At 43.6% G+C, this 19,397-nt stretch overlaps 1 protein-coding gene and 1 long non-coding RNA gene across 53 annotated transcripts in view; one reads left to right on the forward strand and one right to left on the reverse strand.

Annotated features, from left to right (window-relative positions):
* LOC103892261 (uncharacterized) overlaps window positions 1–6,607 on the reverse strand; it is a 34,641-nt gene extending 28,034 nt beyond the window's left edge. For 2 of the 3 annotated variants that reach the window (XR_008512758.2, XR_010136803.1), the window contains exon 1: window positions 6,165–6,607. This is a non-coding gene — a long non-coding RNA (uncharacterized LOC103892261). The other variant, XR_008512759.2, reaches the window with a different exon arrangement.
* The window catches only part of LMO7 (LIM domain 7), a 229,217-nt gene that overhangs the window by 8,346 nt on the left and 201,474 nt on the right, over window positions 1–19,397 (forward strand). For 11 of the 50 annotated variants that reach the window (XM_063714952.1, XM_063714959.1, XM_063714957.1 and 8 more), the window contains exons 1-2: window positions 6,169–6,226; window positions 7,001–7,092. The exons of 10 other annotated variants lie outside the window; for them this stretch is intronic. In XM_063714952.1, the coding sequence (XP_063571022.1) occupies window positions 7,003–7,092 (90 nt within the window). In that variant the 5' untranslated portion in view covers window positions 6,169–6,226; window positions 7,001–7,002. Of the gene's footprint in view, window positions 1–6,140; window positions 6,305–6,615; window positions 7,093–19,397 lie in introns of those variants that run through there. 29 more of the 50 variants (XM_063714953.1, XM_063714958.1, XM_024257679.3 and 26 more) reach the window with 10 other exon arrangements.

The following is a 19,397-nucleotide window of genomic DNA, read 5'->3' on the forward strand; positions in this document are numbered from 1 at the left end:
TGTGTTGGTGGTTTAAGAGTTAGATTTCAAGAAGGTCATCACTGTTTCTGAAATCTAGCTGAGCGCTAATGAGAGACTTAACTAAGGTAGTAGAAATAAAATTGACAAGACTGGGAATGGAGTTGGCATGAGAGACGAAAAAGTCGTGCATGACCCTCAAATTTTAGGCATGGTACCATTTACCAAATCAGGAAAGGCAGGAGGGGATTGAAGGTTGTGGGATGAGGTAGAAGTCAAATTTGGACATACTGTCATCCCTCAGGATTTGGGGGAATTTGTTCTAGGACCCCTGTTCATACCAAAACCCACAGATTCTCAAGTCCCTCATATAAAATGATATAGTATTTGCATAACCTACATAGTCTTCCCATATACTTTAAATCATCTTTAGATTACTTATAATACCTAATACAATGTAAATACTGTGTAGTTATACTGTATTTTTTAACATTTGTGTTATTTTTAATTGTCGTAATTTTTCATTGTTTCCCTTACTCCCTACCCCCGGATCCATAGTTGGTTGAATCTGCAGATGTAGAACCTGCCGATATGGAAAGCCAGTTTTATTTTTGTGTCATACAGATTTTCTCATTTATAAAAGTAATATACATGTCTTTCATAAAAACACTTGGGAAAGAGACAGAAGTACAAAATCTCCACTTGGAAATAGCCACTGTTGGCGGCTGGGCACAGTGGCTCACGCCTGTAATCCCAACACTTTGGTAGGCTGAGGCGGGTGGATTGCTTGAGTTCAGGAGTTTGCAGTCAGCCTGGGTAACATGATGAAACATGGTCTCTACAAAAAATACAAAAATTACACCAGGCATGGTGCCATGCACCTGTAGTCCCAGAAACTCGGGAGGCTGAGGTGGGAGGATCGCTTGAGCTTGGGAGGCTGAGGTTGCAATGAATGCCACTGCATTCCAGCCTGGGTGACAGAGTGAGACCTTGTCTCAAAAAACAAAACAAAACAAACAGAAAAGAAATAGCCACTGTTAAAAGTTCAGTGATGTTTTTCCCAAATTGTTCTATGTGGCCAAAATTAAATATTTAAAAATACAAACCCAGACTAAGGTGCTTTATACACTGCCTGTTTTCTTTTTTTTCTTTTTTTTTTTTTTGTATTTTTAGTAGAGACGGAGTTTTGCCATGTTGGCCCAGCTGGTTTCGAACTCCTGACCTCAGGTGATCCACCTGCCTTGGCCTCCCAAAGTGCTGGGATTACAGGCATGAGCCACCGTGCCTGGCTTGCCTTTTTTCACTTTGCAATATATTTGAACTCTTTCCCTGTGCCACTGAATGTCCTTTTACTTTTTATTATTATTATTATTATTTGTGAGACAGAATCTCTCTCTCCCCCAGGCTGGAGTGCAGTCGTGCGATCTCGGCTCACTGCAACCTCTGCTTTCCAGGTTCGAGCAATTCTTATGCCTCAGCCTGCCAAGTGGCTGGGATTACAGGCACGTGCCACCATGCCCAGCTAATTTTTGTATTTTTACTAGAGATGGGGTTTCACCATATTACCCAGGCTGGTCTTGAACTGCTGAGCTTGAGCAATCCACCCGCCTTGGCCTCCCAAAGTGCTGGGATTACAGGTGTGAGCCACCGCACCTGGCCTCCTTCTACATTCTTAATGACTGCACAATATCTCACTATGGAGGAACCATAATTTACTCCACCATCTCTATTGTTGGGGGTTTTGGTAGCTTTGGGATTCTCATTCTTAACATGTCATGCTTGATGCCATCACATGTTGAGTCTTCAGAAGCTGACAGAAATGGCATTAGAGGTATAAGATATTAACTAGGGCTGGATCCCTGTGAAAGGAAGAGGGAAGAAGCAGGGGTGGGTGAGAGAGAACGTGAACTGTGGTACAGTCCTGCAGCCTCAGCAGACCCCAGGGTCTACTGTAAAGGCCTATCAGTGTTGTCCCATTGGGTGGAAATGGCTGGGCTTTTATAATCTTAAGTCATTCACTGACCAGATGAGGGCTGTCCTGGGAGGGGAAGGACCTCACGTGAGGCTGCACTCTGCAGCTGAGGCCAACTTTGAAGGAGCTGATAGCTGGGGGTATCTGTTGACCACACTCTCAAAGGCTGGGCAGCAAGTAGCAAGTCCTCCTGTGGAGCAAGTCCTCAAATGACACTCCTATGGGACATCTCTGTGTCTACCGCCATTACTCATTCTGTGCATATATGTTTGCTTAGGTCCTTGGTATAAATTCCAAGAAGTGGAATTGCTGGGACAGAGTGTGGGCATTTGAAAAACTTTTTATATTTATTGCCCAGTGACCTTCCAGAAAGATTGTACCCCTTTCTCCCATCAAGAGTTCATCGCTAATGCATCAATACATGACAATTGTACTGTTTTACATTTTTAAATATTGAAAGGTATCGCAAATTCCTTTCGAAAATAAATACAAATTTTGATGTTTTATTGTTGTGAATTTCATCTCAAACTCCTAAGACAGGTGCTGTGCCTTTCTCTATAGAGCTGTATAAATCTTTCCAGAAGGGTAAAACATTCTAATGACTGATATTAGGAGGCAAAGAATTATATTTGGGTCTTCTGAGTTGCAAACTTTCAACATTAAAGAGGCCAAGCAGTGATTGGTGCCTGAGCTGACTTGAAACAGGATTTGCAAAACCCTCCAGCCTTTGCATATAACTATTTGAACAAATACATGAAATCCCCATTTTTTAGGAAAAATCTGACACACTGTTAGAAAGAGAGACCAAAGGGATATAACCTTCAATCTTCATTTATTGAGTGCCTACTCTATGCTAAGCAATGCATTGGGCTTTTATACCCACCATCATATTTAATTCTCACAACAATCCTTTGAAGTATTATCACATTATTCAGATGAAGAAATTGAAGCTTAGTGATTCTGGTAGCTTGCTAGTATTGTAAGGCATTCAGATCCCCAAGGCTGTGCACTTCTTAACATTCTGGGCTGCCACTCCCAAAGCTAGTTACACAGCAGCAGCTTTCAATAGTGTAATGTATGTATATATATATTATATATAATATATATTATATATAATATATTATATTATATTATATATAATATAATAATAATTCTTGTGAAGCTTGCAGAATGTCCTACTGGACTGAATAGTGCATAGGATTCAGCGTCTAGAATTTTAAAATTTTGTGTCACTTATAACATCTAGCACATATGAGGTATTCACTAATTACTTAAAAGTTTTTTTTTGGTTTTGTTTTTGTTTTTTTTTTTGAGATGGAGTCTCGCTCTGTTGCCCAGGCTGGAGTGCAGTGCTGCGGTCTCGGCTCACTTCAACCTCCGCCCTCCCAGGTTCAAGTGATTCTCCTGCCTCAGCCTCCCAAGTAGCTAGAATTACAGGTGGCTGCCACCACACCCGGCTAATTTTTTTTGTATTTTTAGTAGAGACCGGTTTCACCATGTTGGCCAGGCTGGTCTTGAACTGCTGGCTTAATGACCCGCCCGCCTTGGCCTCCCAAAGCGCTAGGATTACAGGTGTGAGCCACTGTGCCCCACCACACTTAAAAGTTTTTCAGTAGCCAACAAGAGAGAAATATCTTTCCATTTTCTTTCATCATTCCATTTTCTTTTGGGGTTTGGCCTGATCAGAGTGTAGCCAAGAGGCAAAGAGATGGTTCAGTCAGTGGCCTCCCTTTCAGCAGGAACAGTTGTATTCCTGAAGCTTGCTCATCAGCTTTTCTAAACGGACCCACAGACTAGAGATAGTGCCAATAAAAAGTGGTTGAACAAAAATGAACCTAACAAAAACCATCACCCCAATCCGGAAGAATGTGGGTGGTGAACTGTTTACTCAGAAGAGATAGGTTCCAATCCAGCTTTTAGAGCTAACTTCCAGAGCACAGGAAGTACAGACAGAAGAGAAATATGTTGAAGACACCACAAAGAAGCCTAAGATAAATCCAGAAGACAGCCTGGTTTTTTCAATAAGGCAATGTCATTCCAAAAAAAGGGGGAGTGTGGAGGAAGAGGAGTCTCTTCTGGGTTAAAAAAAGATGTGCTAAAATGCAATGGGTGGTCATGGATTGGATCCTGGTCTGAGTAAGTCAGCTGTAAAAGACATTTTTGAGTCAGTTGGAAGAATTTGATATGAGTTGATAATTACTGTTAGTTTTAGTTAGGTGTGAAAATAGCGTTATGTTTATGTAGGAACGTGTCTTTTCCTTTTTTTTTTTTTTTTTTTTTTTGGAGACGGAGTCTCGCTGTGTCCCCAAGCTGGAGTGCAGTGGTGTGATCTTGGCTTACTGCACCCTCTGACTCCCTGGTTCAAGCGATTCTGCTGCCTCTCAGCCTCCCAAATAGCACCACCACGTCCAGCAAATTTTCTTTTTTTTTTTTTTTTTTTGTATTTTTAGTAGATACAGGGTTTCACCATGTTGTCCAGGATGGTCTCAAACCCCTGACCTTGTGATCCGCCCGCCTCTGCCTCCCAAAGTGGGAGAGTGTCCTTTTAAAAATGATATGTATATTGTACCATTTGGGGTGAAATCTCCTATCTTTAAAACTCTCCACCAGACTCAGCACTTTGGGAGGCCAAGGCAGGAGGACTGCTTGAGGTCAGAGTTTGAGACCATCCTGGACAACATAGTGAGACCCCTCTCTCTACAAAAAATACAGAAATTAGCTGGGTGTGGTGTCACTTGCCTGTAGTCGCAGCTACTTGGGAGTCTGAGGCAGGAGGATCGCTTGAGCCCAGGAGTTCAAGGTCAGGGCGAGCTATGATGGCGCCACTGCACTCCAGCCTAGGCAACAGAGCTGTCTCTTAAAACACTTAAAAAACAAACAAGAACGGCTGGAGGCGGTGGCTCACATCTGTAATCAAAGCACTTTGGGAGGACAAGGCAGGCGGATCACGAGATCAGGAGATCGAGACCATCCTGGCTAACACGGTGAAACCCCGTCTCTACTGAAAAAATACAAAAAAATTAGCCGGGGGTGGTGGCAGGCACCCGTAGTCCTAGTTACTCCAGAGGCTGAGGCAGGAGAATGGCGTGAACCCGGGAGGCGGAGCTTGCAGTGAGCCGAGATTGCGCCACTGCACTCCAGCCTGTGCGACAGAGCGGGACGCCGCAAAACAAACAAACAAACAAGAACTTTGGGAGGCCGAGGTGTGTGGATCACCTGAGGTCAGTTCGAGACCAGCCTGGCCAACATGGTGAAACCCCGTTTCTACTAAAAATATAAAAACTAGCTGGGCATGGTGGTGGGCGCCTGTAATCCCAGCTACTCGAGAGGCTAAGGCAAGAGAATTGCTTGAACCCAGGAGGCGGAAGTTACAGTGAGCCGACACGGTGCTACTGCACTCCAGCCTCGGCAACAGTGAGACTCCATCTCAAAACAAAACAAAACAAAAACAAACAGAAAGTAAATACCATTTAAAAAATTAAAAAATAAAACCCTCCAGCAGAAAAGGTGATAAATAAGGCAAAAGGCAAACAGTTGTTAAATACAGACGCTAGGTTTTAGGTAGTATTCTACTAGTCTCTGCTCTATATCTGACGTTTTTCTTCATAAAAACAACCAGAAAAATAAGAACAAGAGTTTGCTTTCGTTTCAGCAGAGTAAGAACCGGTCTTTATCTTTCTCCAAAGATGAAGCCACCAACCTGTGGCCTGGATAGTGCCTCAGGAGCGTGGATTGAGGGACCAGGGAGCTCAGACAGATGACTAGGCTCCTTTGTGGAGACCTGATTTGAGCACTGGTGTGAAAAAGACCCGCGCAAGCCGACCCTTGTGCCTCCCGCCCCCATCCCCCGCCCCCGGCCTTGCACACCTACCCAGGGCCGCTGCGGATACCGCATAACCTGCCACCTCGCTGTCCCCTGAGTGTCCTCAAACCACGAAGGGTGGGAATTTTGACGCTCAACGCGAGGGCGACCATCAAACGGCCTAAACTGGGCTGAGCGGGTGGGAAGTGGGTAATGCAAGGAACCCTCCCGCTTGCTCGAACCCTCAGCGGCGAGCCGGGGTGGAGGGGCAGGGACCCTCCTTCCACCGCACCCACCTGGAAGCCGGGCGGAGCGGGGCCGAACTCCGCCGGGGGGAAGCGGCCGCACGTGCCAAGGCCACGACCCTCCTCTGCCGCCGGGAGGGCCGGGCCGCCGCAGGGGGCGGGGAGCGTGGGAGGGGACGGCGCGCACCTGGCAGCTGGGCCGGATCGCGGCGGGAGAGCGGGTAGCGGGCTCCGCTGGCTGGGGCTCAGGTGAGGGCGGCGGGCCGCGCTCCCCAGCGGGGGAGGTTTCTTGGCCGGGAAAGGTACAATTGTGTGCAGCTATTCCTGGTATGTCAAGCGGGCCGGGCGGCCGCGAGCCGGGAGGGCGCCGCTCTCAGGGGCCCGGGAGAGGGCAGGGGCCAGGCGGGCGGGTGCTGGAAGGATGCGGGCGCGGGGGCGCATCCCCTCGGGGCGGAGCCGCGGGCCGTGCGGGCGGCGCGGGAACCCGAGCGGGGCCCGGGCCGCGGCCCTTGGCGGACGGTGGCATCTCCCGGGCCAGACAGTCTGACCGCAGAGGCGGCCGTGGCCGGGAAACCGGGGAGCCACGGGAGGGGCAGACGGAAGCGGCGACTTGGCGGGCCCCGGGCGGGCGGTGGGGTGGGCCGGGGCGGGGCCACCGCGGGGAGGACGGCGGCGGCGCTGCGACTTTTGAAGTCCAAACTGTCGTCGGGGCTGGTGCCGCGCGCTGCCTCTGGGCACCCGCTTCGCTTCCCGCGTCCTGACTGACTGCCCGGGTCCCCGCGGACCTTGGGTCGCTTTCAGGAGTTTAGAGAAAGCCAGGTCTTCACGTTTGTGTAGGTTCGAGACCTTAACGAACTGCAGAGCTCAACAAAGGGAACGAGAGCCCCGGCGCCTTCGCAGCCAGAGCGGAAGCCGGAGTTGTCGGCTGCCCGTGTGCCCTCCCCGCCCGTGGGGCCCAGACGCGAGGGGACACCCCGCCCCTCCACGCATCCCCTGAGTCTCTCTCTCCCTCCCTTGTCCTAGCTATGGAAGGGCTGGAGGAGGCAGAGGCCAACTGCTCCGTGGCGTTCGCCAACTGCTCCGTGGCGTTCGCCGAGGCTCAGAGATGGGTGGAGGTGAGTGCCTTTCACTGCTCTCCCTTCCGCAGGTGTTGACTGCCTAGGGGCGGTCGTCGCGACGTGACTGCAGCCCCAGTCACTCTGCACTTTAGCCTCCTTCGGCGACCCAGCCGGCGCGAAGAAGCTGGTTTGCTTGTGCACTTTTGGGGACTTTGCGGGTTCTGCAGCTCCTGCATCTTAATGTCCAGCTTAGATCAGCGCTGCCCTAACCCCCGCCCCCCGACGGTGTCACTGGCCCCCCGACGGTGTCACTGGCTTCCTAGACCAGAGGTGGGCGCTCGCCCGCCGGGTGCCGGCACCTCGCGTCCTGGAGGAGCAGCGCAGTTGGTCTTGGCTCGCCCGCGGCGTCTCTGCGAGGCACAGCCCAGAGCGCGCGGTGCAGAGCTGGGCCAGGGCTCTCGGGTGCATTCCCTCGGGGTGCCTAGAAGTGGGGATGCTCACCTTATACCTGAGAAGCGAGTGTATTCAGTGTGGAGGGGGGAGCGGAAAAGAAGGATGGGTGGGAGGGCAGGTGGAGGAGGTAACACACTGAAGGCCCACCTGGAAAGATGATTTCTTTGGGGCCGCATCCAAGCCCAGGGGGTAGGGGCCGGGGCATGTGCTTTTTCATTTTTGGCTTTGATGGGACTGAGATCCCAGGATCACTCGCTGAAGAGTTGTTACCCTCCCAGCTGTGCCTCACAGACAAAGTCTTCCATTCCCTTCTTTCCCCCTGAAAAACAGCGGGTCTGTTCATTAACGCCTTGGGGCTACATTTATCTGTAGAAGGTTAACATCAGGACTTCCAGCCGTTATTCCACTGGAAGCAAAAGATGACTTTTAAAAGGAGGCAAAAGTCTTTCAAGCAGATGTGAATCAGGAACAACTGCTGAAAATTGTGGCGTGCATAAGCCCTGCAGTCATTTAGGAGTTATTGATGCCACGTGCTGGTTTAGTTAACGTATTTAGGACTTCGAATTAGGCTTAAAGATTATTCCACGGAAAAAAACAACATGTTTAAGAATTCCAAAGCGAAGAATACTTGAAAATAATTTATTTTTCCTTAAAGAAATACTTGTATGTGTGTGCAAAGAAAATGTTACATTTCTTACGCTAAATAAAGGAATGTGAAATGTGAGTAGCATTACCCATGGGACAGTAGGGAGGTCTAAGGAATGAGCTTTTAGTGTCTTTTTAGATTGAAACTTTGAGCTAGTCTGAAGGTGACTTAGAAAGATGTGAAGGGAGGGGCATGGGAAGTTAAGAGAAGAATAAACACTGTATTTTGAATTGAAATGAGAGTGGAAAAATTCCAGCAATATAGTTAAGAGAAATAACTTCCCTCATTCATAAACTTTGAAAAGCCAAGACTTCCAATTGTAATTTTCCATTAGCAGTGTGTGTTCTGCATAATTTTAGAAAACAAACTTGCCATTTTGTGTTTGAGTGTTGGGGATTGAAGGAGGGAGAAGGGGAGATGTGGGGACATGCTTTGGTCATGCATGGCTTCTATGTGGAGTTTGCATCTGCGTGCTTTGTATTTGCTTTAGGAAACATGAATACGAATGATTCCACACCCTTCCCTTTTTTTTTAGTATGCACATTTTGGAAAACGATGAATTCCTTTTTTGTTCCTGATTGCTCACAATTATGTAGGTTTTCTCCAAGAAATTTTTATATAATGAACGGGGGGAAAGTGTATTGTGATGAAAGATATCATTGCGCATATTACATGTAGTCTGTTTTCACTCTCGCAGTCTATGTAAAGGTGTTTATCAGCAATGGTTTGGCACCTCTATAACGTATTTTGTTCATCATTAGCAGAGAGCTGGATCTTCCTATAGATACTGTCATATCCTTTTAATATAGTTAAGGAAATTAAATTTTTTTTTTCATCCCACTTGGAACAAGGCAGTATGTTTGCCTTCATTGTGTATATGAGTAATTTACATGTTCAGATACTTTTAGTATACTCTGGGCATTTGAAATGACCACAGTGTGCTCACTGTTAGGGCTATTTTGTTTCTCCAGTGTCCACATTTATCTCTCTTGTCAGCTTTGCCTTTGCCACCAAAGCACATATTTTAAAATATTGTTCTTGCCAAAAGAAGCAGGATGAATGACTCTGTCATCACCACAACCTCTTTAAGAACCCCTAATTTGAAGATAAAAGGTTGATTCCAATGTGTATTTGTATTCTTTCCCCTACTTGCTGATATTCGTGCTACATTTTGCCCTATTCCTTTACACATTACTGAAATATAGGAGGGTTTTTAAATGTATATATTGTATATGTATGTACATATATACATATGTATTATATATTCCATCTGTATTACATATAATCTACTTATATTCACAACTGCAGCTTTGAATACCCCAAAGTCAACTCCAATAACCTTGTAAAGTTTTGATATGATGACTGGACTCCATGTCAGCATCTCCTTGCCATTTCCATTTTCTGTCTGTGATTTTTAGTAGCTAATGTGTTATTCTCATAACCAAAGTTTATTTTTTAGAGTGGAGGAGAAAGAGTGAGGTAAGAGCTAGTGGTTGTTATTCTGCCAATTATGATCACTTTATGAATCTTGTTTTTATTTATTTCAAATTGTACTTATATACTTGAGTATATATAAAAACTGGTTTGTCTACTTATGCTAATTTTGCAGTTCAAAGCAAATGTAGGAAAGCTACCCTTTAAGACAGCTCAGCATAATGATATTGGATTATTACGTGGTTGGAAAGGCTGTTTGATACATTAATAATGTAGCAGGGCTGGTTTATGATTAAACACTGGTTTAAAACCAAGTAATGGTTTGAAGGCAAAGGCAGAGGAGAAGCTTGATTCTAGCAAGGCTACACAGTGGCTGATGAAGTGGTGGAAAATACAGCCTGGACTCTAATTTTAGGCCTCTTCTGCAGTACCTTTTAATTTTCTATGCCTAATAGTTGCCTTTTTCTCTCTCTGTTTTGGGTCATCTGAAAGCCATGTGGTAAACAGACAAAATACGAATGAGATTGAAACTAGGGTATGTAGCACTTTGCATTGGTTGGTCAGTTTTCTAGTCTGTAAATTAATGTTGCTATCTAGGTTGAGGTTCAAATACAATTGTAGTTTTTATGGCTGGAGCAGAACAGGCTAACTTAATTCACCACCTTTCTGCTCACCTGCCCTTCCTGTTATCTCTGGATTGGATTTTTTCAGTATTGCTGTCATCCTTTAAGGGATGCCAACCTGAGCTCATTACCAAGTCTGGCACTAGAATATGAGTCCTTCCTCACTTCTAATTGGTCTGTTTCTCCACCTGCCCCAAGTTTTATCTTTCGGGGATGTGCTGTTCACCACCTTTTAACTTTTTTGCCTTTGGTGCTAATGGAAGTATTTTTAGTAATTATGTATAATCTCAATCAACAGATATTAAGACACTATGGTAAATCTTTGTTAAAAATTGTGGTGTTACAAAGCAATTCTTATGCTAGCTGCTGCAGCTAAAATCATTTTAAAGGGTTGCATGTGAAGGAATTGTACTGTGAGTCTTCCAATGATTTTAGCTGCAGCAGCTAGCGTAAGAATTGCTTTGTAATACTACAATTTTTAACAAAGGTTTACCATAGTGATTACAGGTGTGAGCCACCACGCCTGGCCCGGGCTCTGCTATTTAAATCCTGTAGGTCTCAGTTTTTTCCTCTTAATCTCCCCTGGTGGTTGTGCCAGTTAAATGGATACTTATGGTAGAGCAACAAATGCTCCCTAATTCGTTGCTTGTGTTTCTCCTTGCACAGAATGCAGTTTTGTCACCTCCATGTTTTTGTATGAATGGAATACTTGTTATTCCTTATAACCTAGTGAACACCTCTTCATTCTTCCATGCTTGAGAAAAATCAACCTTTATGTGAAGCCTTCCCGAAATCGCCAAACCTCCAGCCCCACCCATCCCTTTCTCTCCTGTCTCACTCACATAAATCTCTCTTTTTGCATTGTGTGGTTCTATTCATTTTTCTATATTAGTCTATGAGCTAACTGAGGGCAGGAATTGTATCTTATTTATTGCTTGAGTGTTTGGCATGGTGCCTGCTAAATGCTTGTTGAATAAAAGTACAAATAAAGTTATGGCTTTAACAACATTAAAAAACAGGATTTTAAGGACCAGAACTCATTTCTTCTTCCAGTGGAAACTTGCTTCAGTGTCTTAAGCTTTATTGGTTGCAGTTGTTTGGTTGGAACCTGCTCCAGGATGTGTCTTCATCTGCATGCCACTGTGTACTTGTTTATTTACTTAGCATTTCCTCTTCTGCCTCAACCCTCTTCCTGAGTCACATTACTGTCCTCCACTTGATGATTTCCCTCATGGGGACTTACATTTAGTCATCTCAAAAATACCTACTATGTGCCTACGGTGTGCCAGGCACTTGCCAGGTTTATAGATTCAGTCACCAAATTCTTAGCCCTTACCTGGACCTTCAAAGAGAGGCAGCCCCCATGAAAAGCAGATGTGCAGACAAACCCAGCAGTGCCATCAGGTACTGAAGTTCATCCGGTGCATCGTGATGGCGTTGAGGAGGCAGCCTGAGTCCACCTGGTGAGTCAGGGCAAGCACACAGAGAAGGCAGCATTTGAGCTGAGGCTGCAGTGGGGTTAACTCATCTGCCCACTAGCTGGAACATTTTGGCCTTTTTTAACTTGTCGTGTGTGAAATCTTGAAGTTGCAGACAGCATAGCTTCCAGAAGTTGCTCAGAGTAATTTATTCTTACTGAAGTAGCTTACTGAGGTAACGTTTTACCTGCAGTGAAATGCACTGATTTTAAGTATACCATTGTAGTTTGGTCAGACCTATATGCCCAAGTCACCAGAACGCAGTCAAGATACAGAATGCTTTTTATCACTCAAGAGAGTTCCTTCCAGAGAGCACATTAATCTCCGTTTCTTTGGTAAGCATCCACTCTTTGATTTCTAGTACTATGGATTTCTCAAGGTAGGTTTGAATGGCCAAGAAATGTCTTAATGCCTGTTTGTTTCTTTTTTCCTCTCACTTTTTTCTTTTACTTTTGTTTTCTGAGACAGGAACTCACTCTGTTGCCCAGGCTGGAGTGCAGTGGTGTGATTTTGGCTCACTGCCACCTTCGCCTCCTGGGTTTAAGTGATTCTCCTGCCTTAGCGTCCTGAGTAGCTGGGAGTGCACCACCATGCCTGGCTAATTTTTGTATTTCTTTTTTTTTTTTTTTTTTTGGTAGAGACAGGGTTTCACTGTATTGCTCAGGCTGGTCTCAAACTCCTGGCCTTAAGTGTTCTGCCAGCCTTGGCCTCCCAAAGTGCTGGGATTACAGGGCGTGAGCCACCACACCCGGCCCCATTTTTTTCTTTATGCAGTGTTTTATAATTTCTTGAACACAGCATCTTTATATGGGAAATAAGAAAGGATCCTAGAAAAGAGAGGGGTGGCAAGAGATGAGGGAGTTAATGAAGTCCTCTTGGGAAGGAACTGATTTACACAAATAGGAACCAGGGCAGGAATGCCGTTAGAATAGCCTGACTCCAGGAAGTGTAAACAGATATGTCAAAGTATTTCCTGAGGAACTGGGAGGATTCCAGTGCAGTGTCAATCATTCTGGATTCTTCCGATGTACTGATGCACTGAAAGCTAGAAATGGACTTCTTTCATAAAGTGAGGAAAAATACAAAGATCTTGTACCTTTAGTAAAACAGGGTGTCAGCCGGACATGGTGGCTCATGCCTGTAATCCCAGCACTTTGGGAGGCTAAGGAGGGAGGATGGCTTGAGGCCAGGAGTTTAAGACCAGCCTGGTCAACATAGCAAGACCCCATCTCTACCAAAAAAAAAAAAAAAAGGTGGCACACACCTGCATTCTTGGCTGCTTGGGAGGCTGAGGTGGGAGGATCGCCTGAGTCTGGGCAATCGAGGTTGTGGTGAGCCGTGATTGTGCCACTGTACTCCAGCCTGGGTGACAGAGTAAGACCCTGTCTTTAAAAAGTAAATAAATAAATAAATAAATAAATGAATAAATAAATGGAGTATTCTTGAACCAGTTAGAGAAGTGGACCTACTGGGTGAAAAAAACGGTTCTTGATACACATTATCAAGATACCCTCTAAAACCTTTGTGGCAGTTTGCAGAATGAGCAGGGGTTGAGGGCACCATTTTCTCCATATTCTGGCCCAAATTAGAAATTGTTATTTGTATTTTCCCTCTAAATGAACAGATGAAAGACACGTTGTCCTATTTTTTCTCAGATTATTAGTGATATTAAACATTTATGTAACAAATGACCCATTGGGTTTCCTCCAATGGGGAAGGATGAAGCTGAGAAAAGGAGGGTTCTGTTTCTTCTTAAGCCACAAAAGGCTCAACGAAGTCACAATTGGCCCTTGCGAAGAAGCCTTGAAACCTTGGTGTTTCTTAAGCCATTTGTAAAGCACAAATCCTTAAAGCTTCTCCTAGGCTTAGAGAAAGAGGAATGGTGTCCTGGATTGGACTGCAGGGAGTATGCTGATTTATTCAATCTGTGTTGGTTCTTGTCTTTTGGTGCATTGCTGTAGCTCTCTTTCTCTCTGGATGCTGAGAGTGCTTTGGGTAGTGAGGGACTGCTGTTGAGACTAAACACTCCATTCACCTTCACTCTTCCTTTTAAGACTGCTTCTCAACATACCAGCATTTGAGTTATAGAAACACACTAGCTTTGTGAATGCTAGTTAAGAAAAGCAAAGTGACATCAACGTATTTGCCCAATCCTTTTAGTTTGGAAGAAATACACCCTGCAGGTGAACTCGTTCTTCTAGTTAGCGTCTGTAGATTGAGTTGTTTATGTTGTTCCTGTTCCCCAGAGTTTCTGACAGAATGTTCCCAAATACTTATTGAATGAACGTTTTGTGTCCAATCAAAAGGTTGGCCTATTTAATTGATGTTTCTAGACCTCCTTAAGCCTGTTAACTATCAAAAATGTGTTAGAGCCTGAGGAAATGAGAAATTATGCATACCTGTACTTAACTCTTTAGTTTCAGAAGGTATTAAAAAATTATTGGTTGTATATCTTTGAAAACATGTTTGATGTAGTCAAAGCTCTTAATAAGGATAATAGCTGTCATATATGCACAACTTTGAAACAGAGGTTTAACACATTCAACCTGTGGCTTTGCTGAAAGAGATGGACAATAGCAAGTTCTACTCTGATGAATTACAGCACAGTCCCATGAACAGCCTTTCCAAAGATTATGAAATACCGCAGTAGTATGCTCAAAGACTGGTTCTCATTCTTGGGTACAGAACGCTCAGTTTGGTGCTTGAGTGCATTTTTATGTTGGTATACAGCACCTGACCTTCTGTCTGTCTTCAAGCATAATGAGGATTGTCATGTAGGAGAGATTAGGAAATTTTTGTATGGATTCAGGGGGCAGAACTGGTGATAACTGGTCACAGTGAGACTTTTGACTTAGTATTTTGAAGATCTTTCTATGAATACAGCAGTGTCCTACACTAGATGAGCTGACTTGAATAGCGAGTTACCTGCTAGTGAAGTGTTTTTTTCTTTTTTCAGGAGAAGCTGAATAAATGACAATAAAAGCAGCTAGTATTCTTGAGTTTCTACCACACGCATGACATGTGGCAAGTGCATTATACCCACATATCTTATAATGAAGGACTATTCTTACCTGAGGATGTTCTTTTCCAATGAGGGAAAAGAGGGGTGAGAGGTAAAATAATTTACTCAAGGAAACACTAGAAGTAGTAAATGCTGGCTGAGGATTTGAATGCCCACAGCCTGCCCTCTTAGTCATTATACTCTGCTGCCTGGGAGTGGCGCTGGCCAGGTAGTTCATCATTGTTAAGGAATTTAGAATCAGAAAAGAATGGGCTCTCTGTCCTTGTTCCACCTAAAGCTGTAAGATTAGCTATTTTTTGTACATGACAAATCCTATACAATTTCCGCTCACCAGCACAAGTTCTTTCTTGTGATGTTAGTGCCGTGTTAGTACATGATCATCAAATATATGTAAGTTACAGAATTGCCAATAGATATATTTTTTTCTTTTTTAGAGACAGGGTCTTGCTCTGTTGCCCAGGCTGGAGTGCAGTGGTATGATCATAGCTCACTGCAGCCTTGAACTCCCGTGCTCAAGCGATCTTCCCGCCTCAGCCTCTGAAACAGCTGGGAGACTATAGGCACACACCACCACACCCAGATAATTTAAAAATTTTGTTGTAGGGACAAGGTCTCACTTTGTTTCCTAAGCTGGCCTTGAACTCCTGGCTTCAAGCGATCCTCCCACCTTGGCCTCCCAACCTGTTGGGATTACAGGTGTGAGCCACCATGCCCAGCCAGATGGACACTGTTGAGCAATTGCCAACTTTAGGTTTATATGTTTGAATGTATGTTAGTGATTGTTAATGTTCAATAAACCATTTAAAGTGTTAAAAAAGGAAACATTTTAATATAACATTGAGTTATACTTTGAGCTAGAATAGGAAATAGATATCTAAGTAGTTTCTTCTATAATTTATAAAAGTATCACCTTCTCTCATGTGACCTACATTTCTGTAGTTCATGCATACCAAAAATTGTACAGATAGTTATTGTGTAGTGCTTCAAAATACATGTCATGTTTTTGATTAGGATACTTTTTAGTTAGTGTTTTAGACTTGTTAGTACCAAAGCTGGGACCCTGATAAAATTTTTTTGCCTTCCTGACTAGATTGAAATTTGATCTAGATGTGTGAACAGGGAAATAAATATCTAAGTTATTTTGTTATACCACCATTTCATAACATTCAAAGGAAGGGAGGTCATTGCCAGTCTCATTATAAACTTTCATTCTGGCTTGACCCAGAAGTTTGAGGCTGCAGTGAGCTATGATTGCCCCACTGCACTCTAGCCTATATGACAGAGCGACACCCTATCTCAAAAATAAATAAATAAAATAAATAAATAAAGGAAGTTCATTGTGGAATTAGTTTTTATCATGAGAGTTTAATGTTTTTCATTCTACATGAAGAAGGGGACAATAAGCAAACATATTGCCTCTGGACCAGTATCAAATGCATTTGGAATTTACCCTGTGTTATGAAGAAAATATTGTCAGTCTATCAAAAGCATTAGATAGAGTTGGTGATGACTTCCTTCTCAAACCCTTCATTGCCCTCTAGGTTTTTCTTCCATTTCACTTGGTGTTTCTAATTTTTCTGTGCTCAGTCCTCCTAATTATTGTCATCAGTGAATGTTAGAACATCCAAGGACTCATCTTCCATGTCTTCTTTTCTTTGTCCACAGTATCTTTCTAGCAGATGTTATCAAGTTCATATATCTTCTCCACGCTGATTGTTTCCATATTTACATTCCTGACCCTGACCTTGTCCCTAAATTTTAGTAACTACTCAAGATTTCCCACTGTAGGTCTGATAAGCATGTCATGCTCACTGGGTTCTAAGCAAAACTCTTAGTACTACCCCTTCCCCACCCCTCCCTAATCATCTCCTCATCTCCCCAATGTTTCTGTCTTAGCAAATGGCATCATTGTTCAGCCAGTTGCTCAGGCTTCCAAATTTGAAGTCATTATTGACTCTTGTTCTTTTTTAACATCACACCACACATCCAATCTGTGAAAAAATCCAACAGGCTATATCTTCGAATATATCCAGAATCTGACCACTTTTTGCCACAACTACCATCGCCTTTCACCTATGCTGTTGCAGTAGCCTGGACTCCTTGCTTCCAAAATAGCAGCCAGATTCCTCTTTAAAAATGTAAGTCAGAGATTATACATCCGACTCTGCGCCCTCCTCCCCTGACAATGGCTTTCCATTACATCAAGAATAAAGTCTGAATTTTTAAGGCAGTCTCTAGGACCCCATATGATCTGTTCCCTGCTTGCCTATCTCATCTCCACCCCGACTCTTTGACTTGCTTACTGTGCTCATACTGGCTTCCAGCTGTTACTCAGATGTAGAGAGAAAGGTTTTATCTTTTTTTTTTTTTTTTTAAATTTTTGAGATGGAGTTTCACTCTTGTTGCCCAAGGTGGAGTGCAATGGCACGATCTCGGCTTATGGCAACCTCCACCTCCCAGGTTCAAGCAATTCTCCTGCCTCAGCCTCCCAAGTAGCTGAGATTACAGGCATGTGCCACCACACCCGGCTAATTTTTTGTATTTTTAGTAGAGACAGGGTTTTTTCATGTTGGTCAGGCTGGTCTCTAATTCTCGACCTCAGGTGATACGCGTGCCTCAGCCTCCCAAAGTGCTGGGATTACAGGTGTGAGCCACCGTGCCTGGCCTGGGTTTTATCTTAAGGTCTTTGTGTTGCTGTTCCTTCTGCATGAATACATTTTCTTCATTTACTTAGGTCTTAGCTTAAATGATACCTCCTCTTCCTTCCCACTGCCATTATCTTCCCTTGTCACTCCATACTCAGATTTCATTGCACTTATTATCACTTGCCTCTGCATTATATATAGGTGTATGTGTGTATATTTGTTTTTGTTTGTTCCACTATTTCCGCTAGAATATAAGTGACTTATGTACAAGGACTTACTTTGTTTTCAAGTCGTGAATAGTGCCAAGTATTTACTAGGTACTCAATAAATATTCCTGGTAAAAGTAAGTGGATGAATGAACAAATACCTTTTAATTCTTTATACTTGAAATCTTTTTAGCCCTGTGACATGACTAACTTCTTGGTTATGCTTCACTCAATAAGAGATGTTGGTTTTGTTGTATTAGTTGGGTTTTCCCCTGCTTTTTCAAGTTCTGTTCTAGATTGAGCAAGTTTTGAACATGTTTTTTTGAAAAAAGCAACTTTAAACCATGTCAAATTTACTTTATTTAACCAATTCTAAAGATGCCTGGAAGTAAGCAAGTATCATAAAAAAAGTCCAAGCAAATTTGAAGATGAGCCTTTTTAGCTGAATACCCTGTGCTGGGGGATAACACATCATCATGAAACTTTGGGGTGTTATTCATGAAAAAGGTTTCACAACTCGCTGATTGAGTTGTGTCCTGCAGTTTGAGCATGGTCTGTAGTCATAATTGGAGACAGAGAAGCAGAAAATAGCTTTACCCTGTTTAGAAATAAAAAAAATAGAAACTTTATTGAGAACAGGAAAGTTTCTATCATCTGCTTCAACTTAAACATCAGAGGCCCATCTCATGCTTTGAAAGGGTTGTACTTTATACCAGTTTTTTAATGGAATTATTCTGAAATGGCACACAAAACTGAGGGTGGAGGCTTTCAAAAGGGTTTGTTCAGAAGTGAAGGGAAAAGGAAAGCTGAAGCTCTTGATCTGATTTTGTCCAAACTGATTTTCTCTTAAGTTTTCTTTTCTTTTCTTTCTTTTTTTGTTTTTGTTTTTTTTTCTTTGAGACAGGGTCTCGCTCTGTCACCCAGGCTGGAGTATAGTGGTGTAATCATAGCTGACTACAGGCTTGAATTCCTGGGCTCAACTGATCCTCCTGTCTGAGCCTCCTGAGTAGCTGGGGCTATAGGTGCACCAACACACTTTGTTAATTTTTAAAATTTTTTTGTAGAGGCACAGTCTTGCTGTGTTGCCTAGGATGGTCTTGAACTCTTGGCCTTCAGCGATCCTCCCACCTTGGCGTCTGAAAGTGTTGGGATTGCAGGTGTGGGCCACTGCTCCCAGCCTAACTTGTTTTTTATGACTGTTTCTAGCTGTTACTTGAATTAAAAGGTATTATTATTTTAAAAAATCATTTTATATAATATATGTATTTTTTACAGATGAGAAAATAGAGGTTCAGAGAAGTTAAGTTTCTTCCCAACACCATGCAGCTGAAGCTGGCAGGCCCAGTATTTGAACTTAGATCTGTCTAATAGAAAAATCAAGCTCTCAACCCCTTCATTCGTCTTCCTCTGTTTCTCACCCTCCCTTACATAGTCCTGCCTGTTGTTTGGCATGTACACATCCTGTTGTGCTATTGGCTGTTCCATATATCTGCCTCTGTCTTACTCATTTTCTTGTTTCACAATGTTAAAAAGCATAGAAAAGTGATTGGACTTAATATGGCATGTAGTGTAAATTCACACGGAAGTGTAAGTAGATACTATTAAATAACTTTCTTGTGTTGGGATGGGACAGGGCCTTAGAGACAGTGTGTGTGGTGAGGAAGGGAACAATAGAGCACTTGTCAATCTATCAAAAGCATCAGAAAGAGATGGTGATAACTTCCCTCTCAAAACATTTCCTTCATTGCCCTCTGGGTTTTTCTCCTGTTTCACTTGGTGTGAAGTACCTTCTGGGTACTTGTCCTGTCAGGGAGGAAACAGCTATGGGGCAGCATAGGAATAAGTGCAGACATGT

The sequence above is a fragment of the Pongo abelii genome, chromosome 14, assembly GCF_028885655.2.
Source record: "Pongo abelii isolate AG06213 chromosome 14, NHGRI_mPonAbe1-v2.0_pri, whole genome shotgun sequence".
Taxonomy (NCBI): Eukaryota; Metazoa; Chordata; class Mammalia; order Primates; family Hominidae; genus Pongo; species Pongo abelii.